The 15,152-nt window shown below is 44.0% G+C and overlaps 1 protein-coding gene across 1 annotated transcript in view; it reads right to left on the bottom strand.

The window, feature by feature from the left end:
• Positions 1-1,306: 1,306 nt before the first annotated feature.
• The window catches only part of RAB28 (RAB28, member RAS oncogene family), a 712,831-nt gene continuing 698,985 nt past the window's right edge, over positions 1,307-15,152 (bottom strand). Inside the window, exon 7 of the mRNA XM_085642409.1 lies at positions 1,307-3,591. Within this exon, the coding sequence (XP_085498535.1) occupies positions 3,499-3,591 (93 nt within the window). The 3' untranslated portion in view covers positions 1,307-3,498. The remainder of the gene's footprint in view (positions 3,592-15,152) is intronic.

The following is a 15,152-nucleotide window of genomic DNA, read 5'->3' as shown; positions in this document are numbered from 1 at the left end:
CTAAACCGACCATCCCCTGAAGCACACGGGTGTGGTGTCGGATCTTTCTTTCTTAGCGTAGTCCAAAGAGGACAAACTCCCTGACGGCCTTCCGTTTTTTTCTTTATCCCTCTCATGAGCCTCCCTGGGGAATCCAGCCCGACCAGACCAGAGCAACCAACCGGAGGAGGAGACCGTCGAGAAGAGAACGAGGCAGAAGAGATCCTGAGACCACATCAAGAGTCCTTGATATCTAAACCATCGGCCATACCAACTGCTAAAACAATAAAACCCTATCCACTGGCTCACTATATTCAGCCTCCGCGTCTGTTTATCCGGCCCGCGCTCCCACAAAAATGACTTAGCATCACCGTTGGCACTGCAGCAGCACTGCCCTACAGCCCCAGGAGACTCTCCGAAGGGTTTTTGCTACATTTCAAACGAGAGTTCATCAGGGCGTTTGAAAGCCTTTAGAATTACAAAGGGATCCCTAAAGGGACAGTCACACTGCGACATGAACAGTCTGGACCTTCATGTCCAGATTCATCAAACATTTTACACTCAAGTCCAGCTTTTGTGGAAAAAAAACATTACAATAGGAGTCTCTAGATTATTTGGCGGCAAATCCCACTAAATAGTGAGAAAATGTTAAAGTACTGTACACATTCTGCAAAAGTAAGTGTAGTATTAGGAGTCAGAATAGGGGTGACCTCAAGGGAATAGCAGTGCTGGCCATCCAAAGTGCTGTGAGCACTACAAATTCAGAACGTAATGAGTATTTACAAGCATTGCCATTATGGAAACGCGTGTAATTTACTGGTGCACAACGATGCAAGTGGAGTTGCTTCATGGAACGTAAAGAGTGTACAACGCTCCGTCATTTTTCTTGGGGGGCGGGGGGGGGGGGTGTCTCAATGGATAAAAAAAGTTTCAGAGTGGAGGAGACAAAGTTTTCTTCACTAATGCACCTGTCTCCCACACGCACGCTTGTGAATTGCACGCTCTATTGAGAATCATTCGGAGTGAGTACAGAGGGGCGGAATGTCTGGGAATCCATAGTTTGAGTAGACCGCAAAGACCTGGAGTTTCTTCATGAAGCTACTGAAAGTCGTAAAGGAATGCAAATCCTAGGATATCTACAAAACATTCATTCAAGATCTTCACATACACCAACACGCAATCACTACAAAGAAAAATGCTCGCACACACTGAGATGTTTACACGTTACTGACGCAGCTCTGAAATAGCTTCTAATGTGCGTCAAGTTCAACGAACAAAGCAGTCCAATACGTTTTCAGCGAATCTGCTGATAAGAAACGGTAAAATGTCAAATTGTTCAGAAATCAATTTATTAGACAGACTATTTAATGCTATTGCTAGATTCTTGAGACTATTAAAAAATGATAACATAAAACTAACTCTTTAAAGCAGATATTAAAATCAGAATTGTCATATCATATAACCGAAGTACATTTAAAGCAGTAAAACACATATTTAGCAGCAGAATAGCACGAGCAATGTTTTATTTAATTTAGTGTTTCTTTTCACTTTCCTCCATCCCTGTGGGAAACAATGATTTTGGTTCAGAGACACACATTAATGGTTGCATCACAGTGACCTTGGGTTTCGAAAACTAGGATCATAGGACACAGCATTGTTTTTTTCCCCATGGCAACAATGAGTGAGCCTTTAAAAACCGAAAACTGGGGGAAACAGTTTGAGGAAAATAAAAATGCCTGCCCCTACTTTATAACTGAATATGCAGGACATATAGCTTTCCTTTGTCGCCCCACTGCTCTCAGGGTTGTGGGAAAGCGAAAAGTTTTCGTTTCTGAGGGGCTCAGGAAGGAGGAGTGGACTGTGCACACTAAGTGTACAGGACTGCTTGGCACAGTCCACAGTCCACTCGGCCGGCTGTCCCGGCCCTGCCAAACAGTCCTGTGCACTTTGCATGTTCCGCAGAACATGTACATGCTCCCTGACCCAGTCTGAGCTCTGAACCACGGCGCTCAGAACAAACACAACGCTGCATTGCAGTGTTGTGATTAGCTCAGGGAAGCCTGTGGGCTGTCGGACTCTTCAGCAACGAGGGAGAAGAGACAGAGGCGGCCGTGGCGCGAGTAGGTGTTTTGTTTTAAATATTTTGTCACCCCCACCCCCTGCCCTGCTCCCGCCTGGCCCCACCCCGTTCCCTGCCAGGTGCCACTGGTACTTATATGAACAATACCAACAACAATGATGCTACAATAAATTGAACAGAGATACACAATCCTGCAGCTGTCCCAAAACAAGGTGAGAAAGCTTTGACAGCAGGTGACAACTGGGATCCAATCCGCATCATTGCATGGTTCCAGTTGTTATTGTTGTGTTAAACGTGCAACGCTCTCCATTCAGAGCCGTGCTGCACTAGAAGGACTTACATTTGAGGTGTTCTCTCTTTGTTAGTGGCAAGGGAGATTTTGCAAACTAAATCAAAAATGAGACTCTTTATTTAAGTGTTTTTAAGGCGTCATATGGAAAACCAGCAGTGACTTCGAAGTAAATAATGAAATAATGAATTCAAATACTGCCCCATACACTGATGCAGTGTCAAAGAGTGAATGAGAAACTAACCTCGAACTGCAACAAAGCTACATGACTGGAACAATCGACAGGGGGAATGCCGACAGCTATCAAATGAAAAGGACAAAAGAATCTAGTGGTGCTTGGAAATAAACAGAGAGAAGCCCTCACAACAGAGGAGCTTCCCGAGCTAGGGTTTTGGTTTCTATAATAATATCTGAGCATCACAAAACGTTCAACCCTTTTTCTGGCACAGCAAACGACACGGACCACTGTGGGAGGGCTAGTTAATGTCCACATTTCTGTTGTCTGACTGGCTGTGGAGACAACGATACAAATGCTTGCTATTAAAATAACATCATCTGAGAAGTACAAAATATAATTTGATAAGATGCTAACATGTGGCCTTATAGATCAAAATCTCACCTTTCTAAAGCTTAATATGGAATTGTAACATAAGTGGCAAAGCGCACCCAAAGACCACATCAATATAAAAAAGTAAACAGATGATCTTCCATTTTAATAATAGTGCATGATTTTCCTTTACAATATACCCATCATTCGGAATGTAGCAGGATCGTGATTCCGCTCACTTACTTTTTCACTGACTGCAACTGGTTGACTGCAGCATAGTATGTGGGTAATATGTTGGCGACACAATTGCATAAAAGCAGGAAGTCCCCATCTTGCAATATCTAATGCGACTCACATAATGATGGCACAGGCTCTGCAATATTAAAATGCATATCCATGTGCAATTCCATAGAGCAGTCTAATACATATGTTTAATTTCCAAGTGTCTGCTTAGAAAATGGAATTGTGACCGATCCCAGAGACATAACAGGGTAGGAGGTTTCTGAAACCCTCTACTGTACTACAGAGACTGCCACTGTAAAAAGCAAAGTTCCTGTCAGTCCAAGGTGCTGTGCAAGTACTTTAATTTAAATAAAATAAAGTTCATTGTATTGCGCACATCGAGCTTCTCGGGGGATTGACAGTCCTTGTCACGGGCTCTTGACTGTAATTCACAATGTCGGCCTTCACTACTCTCTGTAATAAAAGAAAAAAGATAATAAGCAAACGCAAAAAAAATTATGGTTCCAATCAAATCAGTTCATATAGTATAAATGTGCCCTATTCAATACAGTATTGTTTAATTTATTACCAATCAATAAATTCACATTATTTGCATACTGCAACTCAATGCTCAATCCGAGTTGAGATTGGTTAATCAGTGGCGGCTCCTCCACTAAGGCAGAGGAGCATCACCCCACTGAACAAAAGGAAAAATAAAATTATAATAACGTATCCTTATTATCATTATAGTTTTCCAATTGCAGTCAGTGGCTCTCGGGCGGGGATGGCCTGAGCAGGGAAAGGAGTAGTTTGCACCTCTTAAGTGCGTATGACTGCATGGCCGGCCATCTTGGACCGGCCAAACAGTCCTGCGCACTTTGCAACTTTGCTTTACGCAGCCTGGTGAGGAACATGCAAAGCCTCCCTGACCCCGTCTGAACCCAGAACCACGGTGCTCAGGGGAGCCTGGGAGGCCGGGTGCTTCCTGCTACCGGCGGGGACTGCAGGAAGATGACGAGGAGGCGTCCAGACTCCCCCCCCCCCCACCCCACCACCACCACCACCCAGGTCCGGTAGCAGCCACTAGTAGAGGCTGCAGCAGCATGGGCAGTGCCAAGTGAAGAACTGAGTATTTGGCACTGGAAGTTAATCAACACATATAAAGTGAAAACTTTGTCACTGTACACATACGTCCCCAAAGTTTTTCCCTACCCCATTCACATGTAAATTTACTTCAGAAAAAGGTTTCAAATAAGTGTGTAAATGGGGTGGAAATGATCCCCATCTTGAAGAGATTCTTACACCAAGATATGTACAGACACAAAATATGTTTAATAGTCACATTTATGGCTGCTCCAAAGAGAAATGGCCAGGGACCCCGTAGTACTGCTGCATAAGCGGGACGGGACAGTAGCTAACACAGAGATTGATAAATGATACGCTCAAAGACCATCTCCAGGAAGTATACATGTGGGAGTAGAGCCGCTGGAGGGGACATAGCGGAATACCTGGAGGAGGCGGGTCTCCCCAGAACGGAACAGCAGGTCAGTGATTAAATTGAAGCAGACTTTACATTAGAAGAAGTAAAGGATGCAATCTAGAGGCTAACTAGGGGCAAGAGCCAGGAAGCAACGGATTTCCTGTAGAGTTTTAACAGACTTATATGGAACAGCTGGCAGGCCCGCTAATGGAGGTATATAGAGAAGCGGGACAGACTGGAATATTGCCTCCGACACTTAGGAATGGGGTAATTTGTATGGTGCCCAAACCCGGGGTAGATGCGATGGACCCAGCAGCATACTGACCTCTCACAATGCTGAACTTAGATAGTAAAATACTATGCAAGATATTAGCAGGGAGAGTGACGGGTATAGTGAGGGGACTGGTCCACGAAGACCAGTGTGGATTCATCTTAGGTCGGTGGATATTACAAAAGCATTTGAAGCGGAGGAATGGACATATCTACAGTGGGTCCTGTAGCATATGGGTTTTGGTCCGAAATTTTGCCCAGAGTGAGAGTAAGTAGTGGAGGCATTTTGTCAGAAGGCTGGGAGGTGAGGAGGGGCACGAGGCAGGGCTGCCCACTCTTGCCATTGCTATTTGTAATGGCAATGGAGACGTTGGCGGCATTATTGCAGAAGGAGGCGGAGGAGATGGGAATAAAGGTGGGAGAGAAGGCACACTTGATTTCGCTTTATGTGGATGATGTGCTGTTCTACCCAAGGGAGCCAGCAGTCACAGTCCCACAGCTCCTGCATCATTTGGAAAAGTTTGGGAGGGTCGCTGGTCTGCACATGAATAAACGGAAAACGCTTTTGTTCCCCCTGGGTGGGCTGGAAGGAAAAGAGGTAACATAGCTGCCATAGGTGGGATTGCGGTGGGAGGTGTTGTCCTTTCGATACCTGGAGTCACTGTGGGTGTCAGTCTCGGGGATCAGAAGTGCATAGTGGTCAACCCGATGATATCGGGTCTGAATCGGTCCATCCAATTCTGGAAAACACAGCCTCTCTCCACCATTGGGAGGGTGGCGATAGCAAAGATGGTATTCCTCCCGAGGTGTCTGTATACGGTTCAGAATGTATTGTATACGCTCCCCTGTAGTGTGCTCCGAAAATTAGATAGTCTCTTGACTCTACTGGTCTGGGCGGGAAAAAGGAGTAGGGTAGCACTGGTACATCTGATACACGCGGCGGGGTGAGGAGTCTCCCGGATTTAGAGCTGTATTATTATGCCTCCAAATTTCAATACGTGGCACAATGGATGCCGGAAGAGGACAATGCTGAAAAGCAAATGCTGAGGGGAGCACTTGGAATACTCTCCCTGATGGACCTACTCATGTTAGGGAATAGGGTACCGGAGGGAACCTCTTATCTCATACGCCAAACAGCAGAGTTATGGGAACAAGTGATTAAGAGGGTGTTTAAGAAGCCGCCATTTGCCAGGGACCTAGACATCTGGACGTTACTGCTGTTCTGTCGCTTAGACAGAGACATGGCGATGGTGCGATGGAGAGAGGGAGGATTAAACACCTTAGGGGATTTATACCAGGGAGAGACATGTCTGACATTTGAAGAGGCACAGGAGGCATTTGGGGTAATGAGGAGTCAGTTCCTTCAATATGCTAAAATAACGCACATGGTGAGTGAAATATGGCCGGACTTTCCAAACGTTTGGAAGGAGAATGCCACCTTAAAGCGCCTGCTGACTGCGGAAGAGACGAAACATATGGTGTCTTTGCTATATAAAACACTGAGAGAGGACAGAGGAGTGAGGGACATCCCAGCTAGACGGACGCAGGAGGAAGGTATAGGAGGCCCCTTAAAGGATAGTGAATGGAAAGCAACATGCGAACGAGTTCGGACGGTGTCATAAAATGCACGCTTCAGGCTGATGCACTTCAATTATTTGCACCGAACATACATGACACTGATAAAGCTCAGTAGAACATATTTAGATGGGGGGCAGCCTGTCCTAGATGCGGGTGGATGGGGCCTCGTTCTTCCACATGGCCTGGAAGTGTCAGGCAGTCTTACAGTATTGGCGGGAGGTGGTGGACAGAATGAGGGAGGTGACCGGGTTAATCAGGGAGGCAGCCCCGAAAGCCTGCCTGTTGGGCATAGTCAAGAAACCCAGAGAAGGCAAGATGGGTTGGAAATTCCTGCTGCTGGCATTGGTACTGGCAAAAAGGAGGGTGGTTATAGGATGGATGAGTGTGAGGACACCGTCCACAGACTTATGGCGCATGGTTGAGTTAGAGTGTGCACGAGGAGAGGAAATCTACATGAAAAAGGCCCATAGGGACGAGAAATTGGAGGAAGTCATGATGGAATGGGCTGCATACATGGGCAGCATGTCTGGGAATATGGGAGGGAGTGATACGGATACGGAGGGGGAGGAGAGTGCAAGACAGGTGGACAACCAGGAGACACAGCCAAGTCAGGGCTAATATGGGTATGGTATAACCGAGACAGATGTAGGATCATAACCCATGGGGTTCCGTTCATAGAATATATAGCTCCAGAGGACATTAGAGAAAAGCTAGTGCGAGGAAGGGAATTGCATCGCACAGAGAGGGGGGGGGATCAAGTTGGAGGTGGATGGGGGGATGGTTACTATACAGTTCTTTGTTTGTTAATACTAAGTGAAAGTATATGTGTATAACTGATGCACAAATGGACATACCTTTGACTAATGTTATCCTAACAACATGCTAAACCTGTGTGAAACAAAGGTTAATTAAAAGATATTAAAAAAAAAAAATAGTCATATTTATTTTTGCAGATTGTCAAGCCCAATCTGCAGGGGTCAGTAAAAGGAAGAAGTGGTACAAAAATAAATCTACAATATCCATGCGCACAACTGGGGATAATGAGAAAAAAAAATGAAAGATGGTAAAACACTTAAAATTTAGGATGAAGCAAATGATGATGAGATTTATTATTTAGGTAAAATGCTAAAAATGTAAGTGTGAAACAAATGAGTAGAAATCCAGCTCTTAGATTTTTTTTTTTTAAACAGCCTCAACATTCCAATGAATACGTTGACATAAATAAGTATATAGCAGAAAGACTGGTGTCTGTAATCATACTGGAAATACCCACAGCTTGGATTAGAAACAACAGCTGTTGATACAGACACACTGGGCTGTCCTCAATAAGGAAAAGATGTAGACGTATTGGAATTTTTTTAGCATTTTTGCAATTATGCTGAAAGCAGGGATATTGTTAGCTGCCATACTTAGGGTGGTCTTCCCCCAAATCTTTTGTCTTCACCCCTCCTGTTTTTGCTGATCTCATTTTTGCTGGCCTTAGGACTCTGCACACTTTACCACTGCTAACCAGTGCTAAAGTGCTTGTGCTCTCTCCTTTAAAATTGGCTTACACCCAATTGGCACATTTAATTTACTTGTAATTCCCTAGTAAAGTGGTTCCATATGTCCCCAAAACTGATACATTAAATGCTACTAGTCGGCCTGCAGCTCTTTGTGCCATGTCTCAGGCTTGCAATTGAAGCCTGTGTGTGCAGCTTTTAAACCTTCCTTTTTAATACATATAAGTCAGCCCCAAGGTAGGCCCTACACAGCTCAGAGGGCAGTGTGCAGTGTATTTAAAAACCCGCACACGTTCTTTGAAGGTTTACATGTCTTGGTAGTGAAATACTCCTAAATTCGTGTTTCACTACTACAATGCCTTCCTCTCCAACATAATAACATCGGACTTACCGTATTACATTTAATAAGCTGTAACTTCCAATTGGGAGTAGGTAGTTTGGTGCCTAAATAATTGTAGTTAAAAGCCCTCTTTACTGGTAAAGTTGGATTTTTCATCACAATTTGGAAAATGCCACTTTTAGAAAGATGCTACTTTCTTGTCCCAACCATTTGTTGTATGCTGCCTGTATCCTTGGTGCCATGACTAGGTGTAATTGTCAGTTGGGCTTTGTGAATTGCTCCCATGAAGTGAGACAAAGAGAAGCTCTGTGTTGGCAGGAAGGGCCACTGTGAGTTTACAAGGGGGAGGAGCTGTCAACTACCACACATTCACATCTCAAACATGGACACTCTCACAACGGGTCTGACACTAGTCTTTTGTGACCCCCGACAATCAGGGGCCAGGCAAGGAAGGTAGAAACTTCCAAGCACCTCAGAGGGTGGAATCCTCTGGAGGTTTCTCTCACTTCAAAGTGTGCACCAGGGATAAACATTGGACCTCAGACACCAACTCTTCAGTACACTTCTGCACCTGTGGATCTGCCAGAAAGGAGAACTGCTGTTCTTCTGAAAGGACTGCCACTCTGCTGGACTGCTGCCCTGCTGTGCTGAACTGCTGCCATCTTACCTGGGTGAGATAGATTGATTCTGTAACTCAGAACCTAGGTGCCCTGAGTGACTCCAAGGGTTAGTTGGATGGCCACCTGATCAGAAGCCTCATAGAAATAGAAAGCTTCCAACAACATTGAACCCAGCACTTGGACTCTGACATCTGTGAGACCTACAAAGCCAAGTGGTGCTACCACAGTCTTGGACCCTTTGAAGTGGGCCTGAAGGTGCTCTGCAGCCCATCTGTGGACCCAGCAGAACCAACACATCTTCTCTGCTATGCTGCGCAACCCAGAGCAGAACCGATGCATCGCCTCTGCTGTGTGAAGTTTCCTGGCAGAAGGACTTCACTTTTCTCTCGCAGCCTGCAGCCTGGTTGGAACGGCTGCTGCGCGACTGTTAGACCTGGCACCTTGGCGTGAGTCTCCCTTCCACTTTTTGTCGCTGTGCCTCATGTGTTTTGCTGGTGTTGGCTGCTCAGAGTACTGTGCCCCTGCCAACCAGTACCACAGTGCAAGTGCTCCCTATTTAAAATGTATATGTTGGTTGGATTCCATGATTGGCTTATTTGGTTTACTGTCAGAGCCCAGTAAAGTGCACCAGGAGTGCCCAGGGCTTGTAAATACAAATACTGCTGGTGGGCTTGCAGCACTGGTTGTGCCACCCACAGAAGCGGCCTGGTAAAATGTATCTAAGGTCTGCCATTGCAGAACCTGCGGCCAGTCTGGTACTGTCATGCTGACTGGGCAAGTGCACCCACTTCCCAGTCCCTAAACCTTCCCTTAACTTCATATTAGTCACCCCTATGGTAGGCCCAAGGGCAGGGTGCATTGTGAGCATAAGGTAGGACAAGCCCTGATGTGTGTGGCATGTCCTAATAGTGAATTACAGCCATTGTCGTTTTTCACTATTGCAAGGCTACCTGTTCCCATAGGCCAGAATGGGCTGTTGGAATTGTTACATCCTATGATCCTAACAGACCCAGGGAACATGGTAGAAATTCTAGTTTAGTATGCCTGAACTCAGAATAATAAAATACATCTTTTAGTAAAGTTTATTTTAATATTCTGTGTTTGCAAATACCACTTTTAGAAAGTAGGTATTTGCTTACCTAACCATTTCAGCCCGCCTCTGCTATGATGTGTATCTGCCGGTCTGGTTTGTGTGAGTGACAGGGCTGGGGAAACCCAGAGGGGCAGGGCTAGGTAGCCTGGTGGTGAATAGAGAGATTGACATCCAGATGGGTGGGAGGAGTGCACCTGGACTCTGAATAGGGCTGTGCTCTGCCACCACAATGCTGGCTCCACCTCCTGTGGAGCGGCTGATGTCTCTGCCCTACACCCTGAATAGAAAGTCAGAGTCATGTCAACAAAGTGCTCAGGAACTGGTTTGGACTGGGAAAAGGCCCCTCAACCCCAGAGGAACAAAGGAATTAGGGGTATAAGCAATGGGACCCTGCTCCCAAGAAATTATATCCTGCTTGACAAGAAGAACCTCTGCCTGAGGAGAAGGAACTGGGAAAGCTGTAAGGAGGAGTACTGTCCCTGACCTGGGGGATTGGCCTGCAGTGGTTGCCTTGCTGCTGAAGGAGAGGAGAAAGACTACAAAGACTTTATTTCAACTTGTGCTTAAAAAGATCTCCAAGGGCTTGGAATAGAGCTTTCCCCCTGCTGAAGTCTCAGAAACAACAGACTTCATCCCCCAGCTCCCCAAAGCTCTTTGGAAGTGCCTGCTGCTGTTATTGGAAAAAAAAAAACATATTGTCCAGACTGAGAATCACTACAAACTTCCTTTTTTAGCTCCTATCATGACAAATAAAACGTGAGAGGAGGGCTTTATGAATTTCCTTTTTCTCAGGAGAATATTTATTATTTATTTCTCATTTCTCTCATATTGTGCGCTAAACAATAATTCATTGCGCATTTACATTTTATAAAAAACAACATAATCCAAATCCAAATACATTACATAACAATACAAAATGGTCTTGATCCCCTATATGGAGATTACATACTACATTCACTCCTCAAACATTCGTGGCCAATACACTCTTACAAACAATCTACATGCACTGAACAAAGTGGTCCTAATGACACCTTTCCCTTTTTAATAGATTGACTCCCAACCTCTATAGAAGTCAAAAATACTTTCTCTCTTTTTTAATTTTTTATACAATAAAGAAACAAAAAGACGTTGTTAGTAGGAACATCTCAAGTGGGTGCAAAAAGGACCAAACTGGTCGACGCGTTTCGAACCTCTATCTTTTTGGGTTCTCTTCAGGACCAATCAATTTCTGTAATAAAGAAACAACAAACCCTCTTTAGATAGTTAAAACAACTAGGGACCTCTAAAGAGCCATCAGCGACTGAGCACACCCACCTTAAACAAGTGCGTAAAAGTAGAATCTTAACTGTCTGCAACCAATCCAGCTTGCCCTGGGGCTGTGAAACACAAATGAAACCCACTTATATCATCATTCTTTCTGTCGACAAAGTTACAGAGACACACAAAAAAGACACACAAAAAGACTTTAAATGGACAGTACTTTCGAAAATTGAGCGAGACCCCCGTGGGGGTGATTTGGAGGGCCATTTAAGTCAGCGTGAAGCATTGCTTATCATGAAATTTAACACGGCAATCAACGGTTTAAATGAGATAGCGGAGATCTTCAGACCAGTGGTATAGACTCCGTTTTTTATAGCGTGATACTCTGTTTTTCTATCATACGTGCCCGTTTTTCGTCTGTTCGTATTTAATGATGATGACATAGCATATAGACACCAATAAGGCTACTAATTAGCATTCCATCAAAGAACTTCATGTTCCATCATGTGCTGAACCATCGGTACATTAAAACTCCAATTCCCATGAGTCAACGGGATTTCACGACCCGGGAGCATTTAGTTGTTAACTGCCCCAGGTTTCCCAGGAGTATCGTGAACGGACTGATGCAGCCACGAAGCGCTGGAGGAGTGGAGTGATCTCGGTAAGCAGTTCCTCCCTCTGATAGTTTCGCATAGTTTGTTGTATATAGATAGGGCCAGCCGAGCAATACTAACAGCGATTTTCGACGCCTTTGGGTTTTAGATGCCGGCACGGGACTCCAACGTGAGATGAGCAGGCAAATTCAAATAGGTAAGCGGCTCCCCCAGGATCCAATGGCATTTTTCTGTAGCCCGTCGTGTTCAAAAAGAAGTTACCGATTAGTGTTTCCTTTCGCTTTTAGAAAGAAAATAAATCTTTCCATCGTGAAAGCCGGCTAAGGATGCAGCCGTCTCATAATTCGGTAAGCCAACATGGGCTTCATTTTAGATCCAAGTGGTTGGGGGCACCCATTCACACTCCGATTTATTCAAAATCAATTTCCATTTTAGCTTGCGGCTGTCCAATTCAGATAACGGATTCGCTTCGAATGGTGAGTTAAATGGACACTTACAGTAGTCTTTTTGTGTGTCTTTTTGTGTGTGTCTCTGTAACTTTGTCGACAGAAAGAATGATGATATAAGTGGGTTTCATTTCTGTTTCACAGCCCCAGGGCAAGCTGGATTGGTTGCAGACAGTTAAGATTTTACTTTTACGCACTTGTTTAAGGTGGGTGTGCTCAGTCGCTGATGGCTCTTTAGAGGTCCCTCGTTGTTTTAACTATCTAAAGAGGGTTTGTTGTTTCTTTATTACAGAAATTGATTGGTCCTAAAGAGAACCCAAAAAGATAGAGGTTCGAAACGCGTCGACCAATTTGGTCCTTTTTGCACCCACTTGAGATGTTCCTACTAACAACGTCTTTTTGTTTCTTTATTGTATAAAAAATAAAAAAAGAGAGAAAGTATTTTTGACTTCTATAGAGGTTGGGAGTCAATCTATTAAAAAAGGAAAGGTGTCATTAGGACCACTTTGTTCAGTGCATGTAGATTGTTTGTAAGAGTGTATTGGCCACGAATGTTTGAGGAGTGAATGTAGTATGTAATCTCCATATAGGGGATCAAGACCATTTTGTATTGTTATGTAATGTATTTGGATTTGTATTATGTTGTTTTTTATAAAATGTAAATGCGCAATGAATTATTGTTTAGCGCACAATATGAGAGAAATGAGAAATAAATAATAAATATTCTCCTGAGAAAAAGGAAATTCATAAAGCCCTCCTCTCACGTTTTAATTGTCATGATAGGAGCTAAAAAAGGAAGTTTGTAGTGATTCTCAGTCTGGACAATATGTTTTGTTTTTTCTGCTAATTGGGCTCAGTTCAGCTGAGCTTGTTTGAGCCAGGACCCAGTTTTGGTTAGTAGCTTCAGGAGCGGGCAGAGGCTCGCGAGGTTGTTCTAGTGGTAAAAAGGACCACGAGGCTTCAGCAACTTCTGTTGTGAAATATATGTGCTGTGCGTTCTGTCGGATGGTTTTGTCAAATTGTTGTGTTGTTAATTGTTTAGTACGTCATTTTATGTTTGAGTCATTGTTATTCCCTATATCAGTGTGCGATGGCAGAAAAAGATGCCTTCGCCTATAGCGAAGAACATATTCAGAATTTAATGCGAGAGCCACCAGTCTTTGCATCAGCCACCTTAAGTGTCACTGCTAAAACACAGAATGAGTCAGACAAACTAACGAGACTACGCAAAAAACAAATATGGACGGACCTTCATGGACACTTCTTACTACAACATCTAAGGGAAGGGACAATCCCATCGGGACTACAGATACGTAACATCCCGGCCGTGTTCATTGATGACCCGATATATAAGAAAGGAGATAGCTGCATAGAGACGAAATGCAGCCGGGACCTAATGGTTCTAACTGTTGAGACAGCACACAGGCTGTCTTTGGTACAATTACAAGAGATCGCGGACTTGGAGGCTGAAATTAAAAATAATCCACATCTTACTGACGCAAAAGCTCTATTAGAAAAGGTTGAAAAGGAGATATCGGAGTTCAAAGACTACACAGTCATTCAAAAAAGCAATAAGTTTGAGTTGGACAAAAATAATTTTTCGTTGGAATCAACTTACCCTTATCTTAACAAAGATTTCTATACTAAAAACGATTCGAGAAACTACCTTCAAAATTACCGAGGTCGGTCGCGAAAGAAATTTACCACCTTCTCAGAATCATCATCATCCTCGGGTGAGGACACGGACGCCAACACTAGGGCAAATCAAAATCCAAGGTTAAATCAACAAAATCAGGACCCGCAAATATTAAACCAAGAGGCACGTTTTTTAGCCCGAGGCCAACGACAAGGCAGAGGACGGTTACGATACTCCCAACCATGGGAAATGAGGACACGCCGTCAGTACTACAGAAGCTAGTTTCTTCACCGATATTCAACCTGTCTGATAAAATTTTAACAGAAGCTGAAACGTCAATATTGGAGAAAGGATTAAGCTTTATTCCATCTAGACCAACAGACTTTGTGAAAATGAAGCTGGAAACAATGGAGTTTTGCCGCAAAATTTGTCTAAAAACATTCTTTTCGGACTCCACTGAAACTGTCACAAAAGAGCTAACAGGACTGAGGAGAAAATCCTCTTTTTGCCTAACAGGCCCCAAAGTCCCTAAAGAAATTAGTACCTTCGAAAGAACCGTCCTATCTGGAATACAGGCAATGGAAGGCAAAAGAAGCTATGTCAAGTACAACTTAGCTAAACAAGAGAAAGATGCTTTGATGGACCTGAAAAATGATAGATCGGTAGTGGTGAAACAGGCAGATAAAGGGGGTGCAATTGTTATTTGGGACGTGAACAAATACAAGAAAGAGGTGCTACGCCAGTTAGAGGATGCTGAATGTTATCGAAAAATTTCTAAGGACCCAACAAAGGAATTACAAAACCAACTATTCCAAATCATCGAAGAAGGTTACACACAAGGTTTTGTTGGTCCAAAAGAACGAATCTTTTTACAGAATAAGAACCCTAGAATACCTGTGTTTTATGTTCTGCCCAAATTGCATAAAAGCGAACTTGACCCCCCAGGCCGGCCGATAGTGTCGGGTTGTGAGTCACTGATTGAGCCAGTGGCTCAATATATTGACTTCTTCCTGAAACCATTCATTGGGGAAATCCCGGCCCACTTGAAAGATACTACGGCCTTCCTAAATAGAATAGCACCCGTTTGTTTTGACAACACACGACAACTGATGGTCACATTGGATGTAGTATCGCTCTATACCCAGATTCCCCAGGATCAAGCATTAGAGACTTTGGAGTGGTTTTTGGGCAAAAGA

This window comes from Triturus cristatus, chromosome 2_2 (assembly GCF_964204655.1).
Source record: "Triturus cristatus chromosome 2_2, aTriCri1.1, whole genome shotgun sequence".
NCBI lineage: Eukaryota > Metazoa > Chordata > Amphibia > Caudata > Salamandridae > Triturus > Triturus cristatus.
This window is presented reverse-complemented; position numbering and strand designations above follow the sequence as displayed.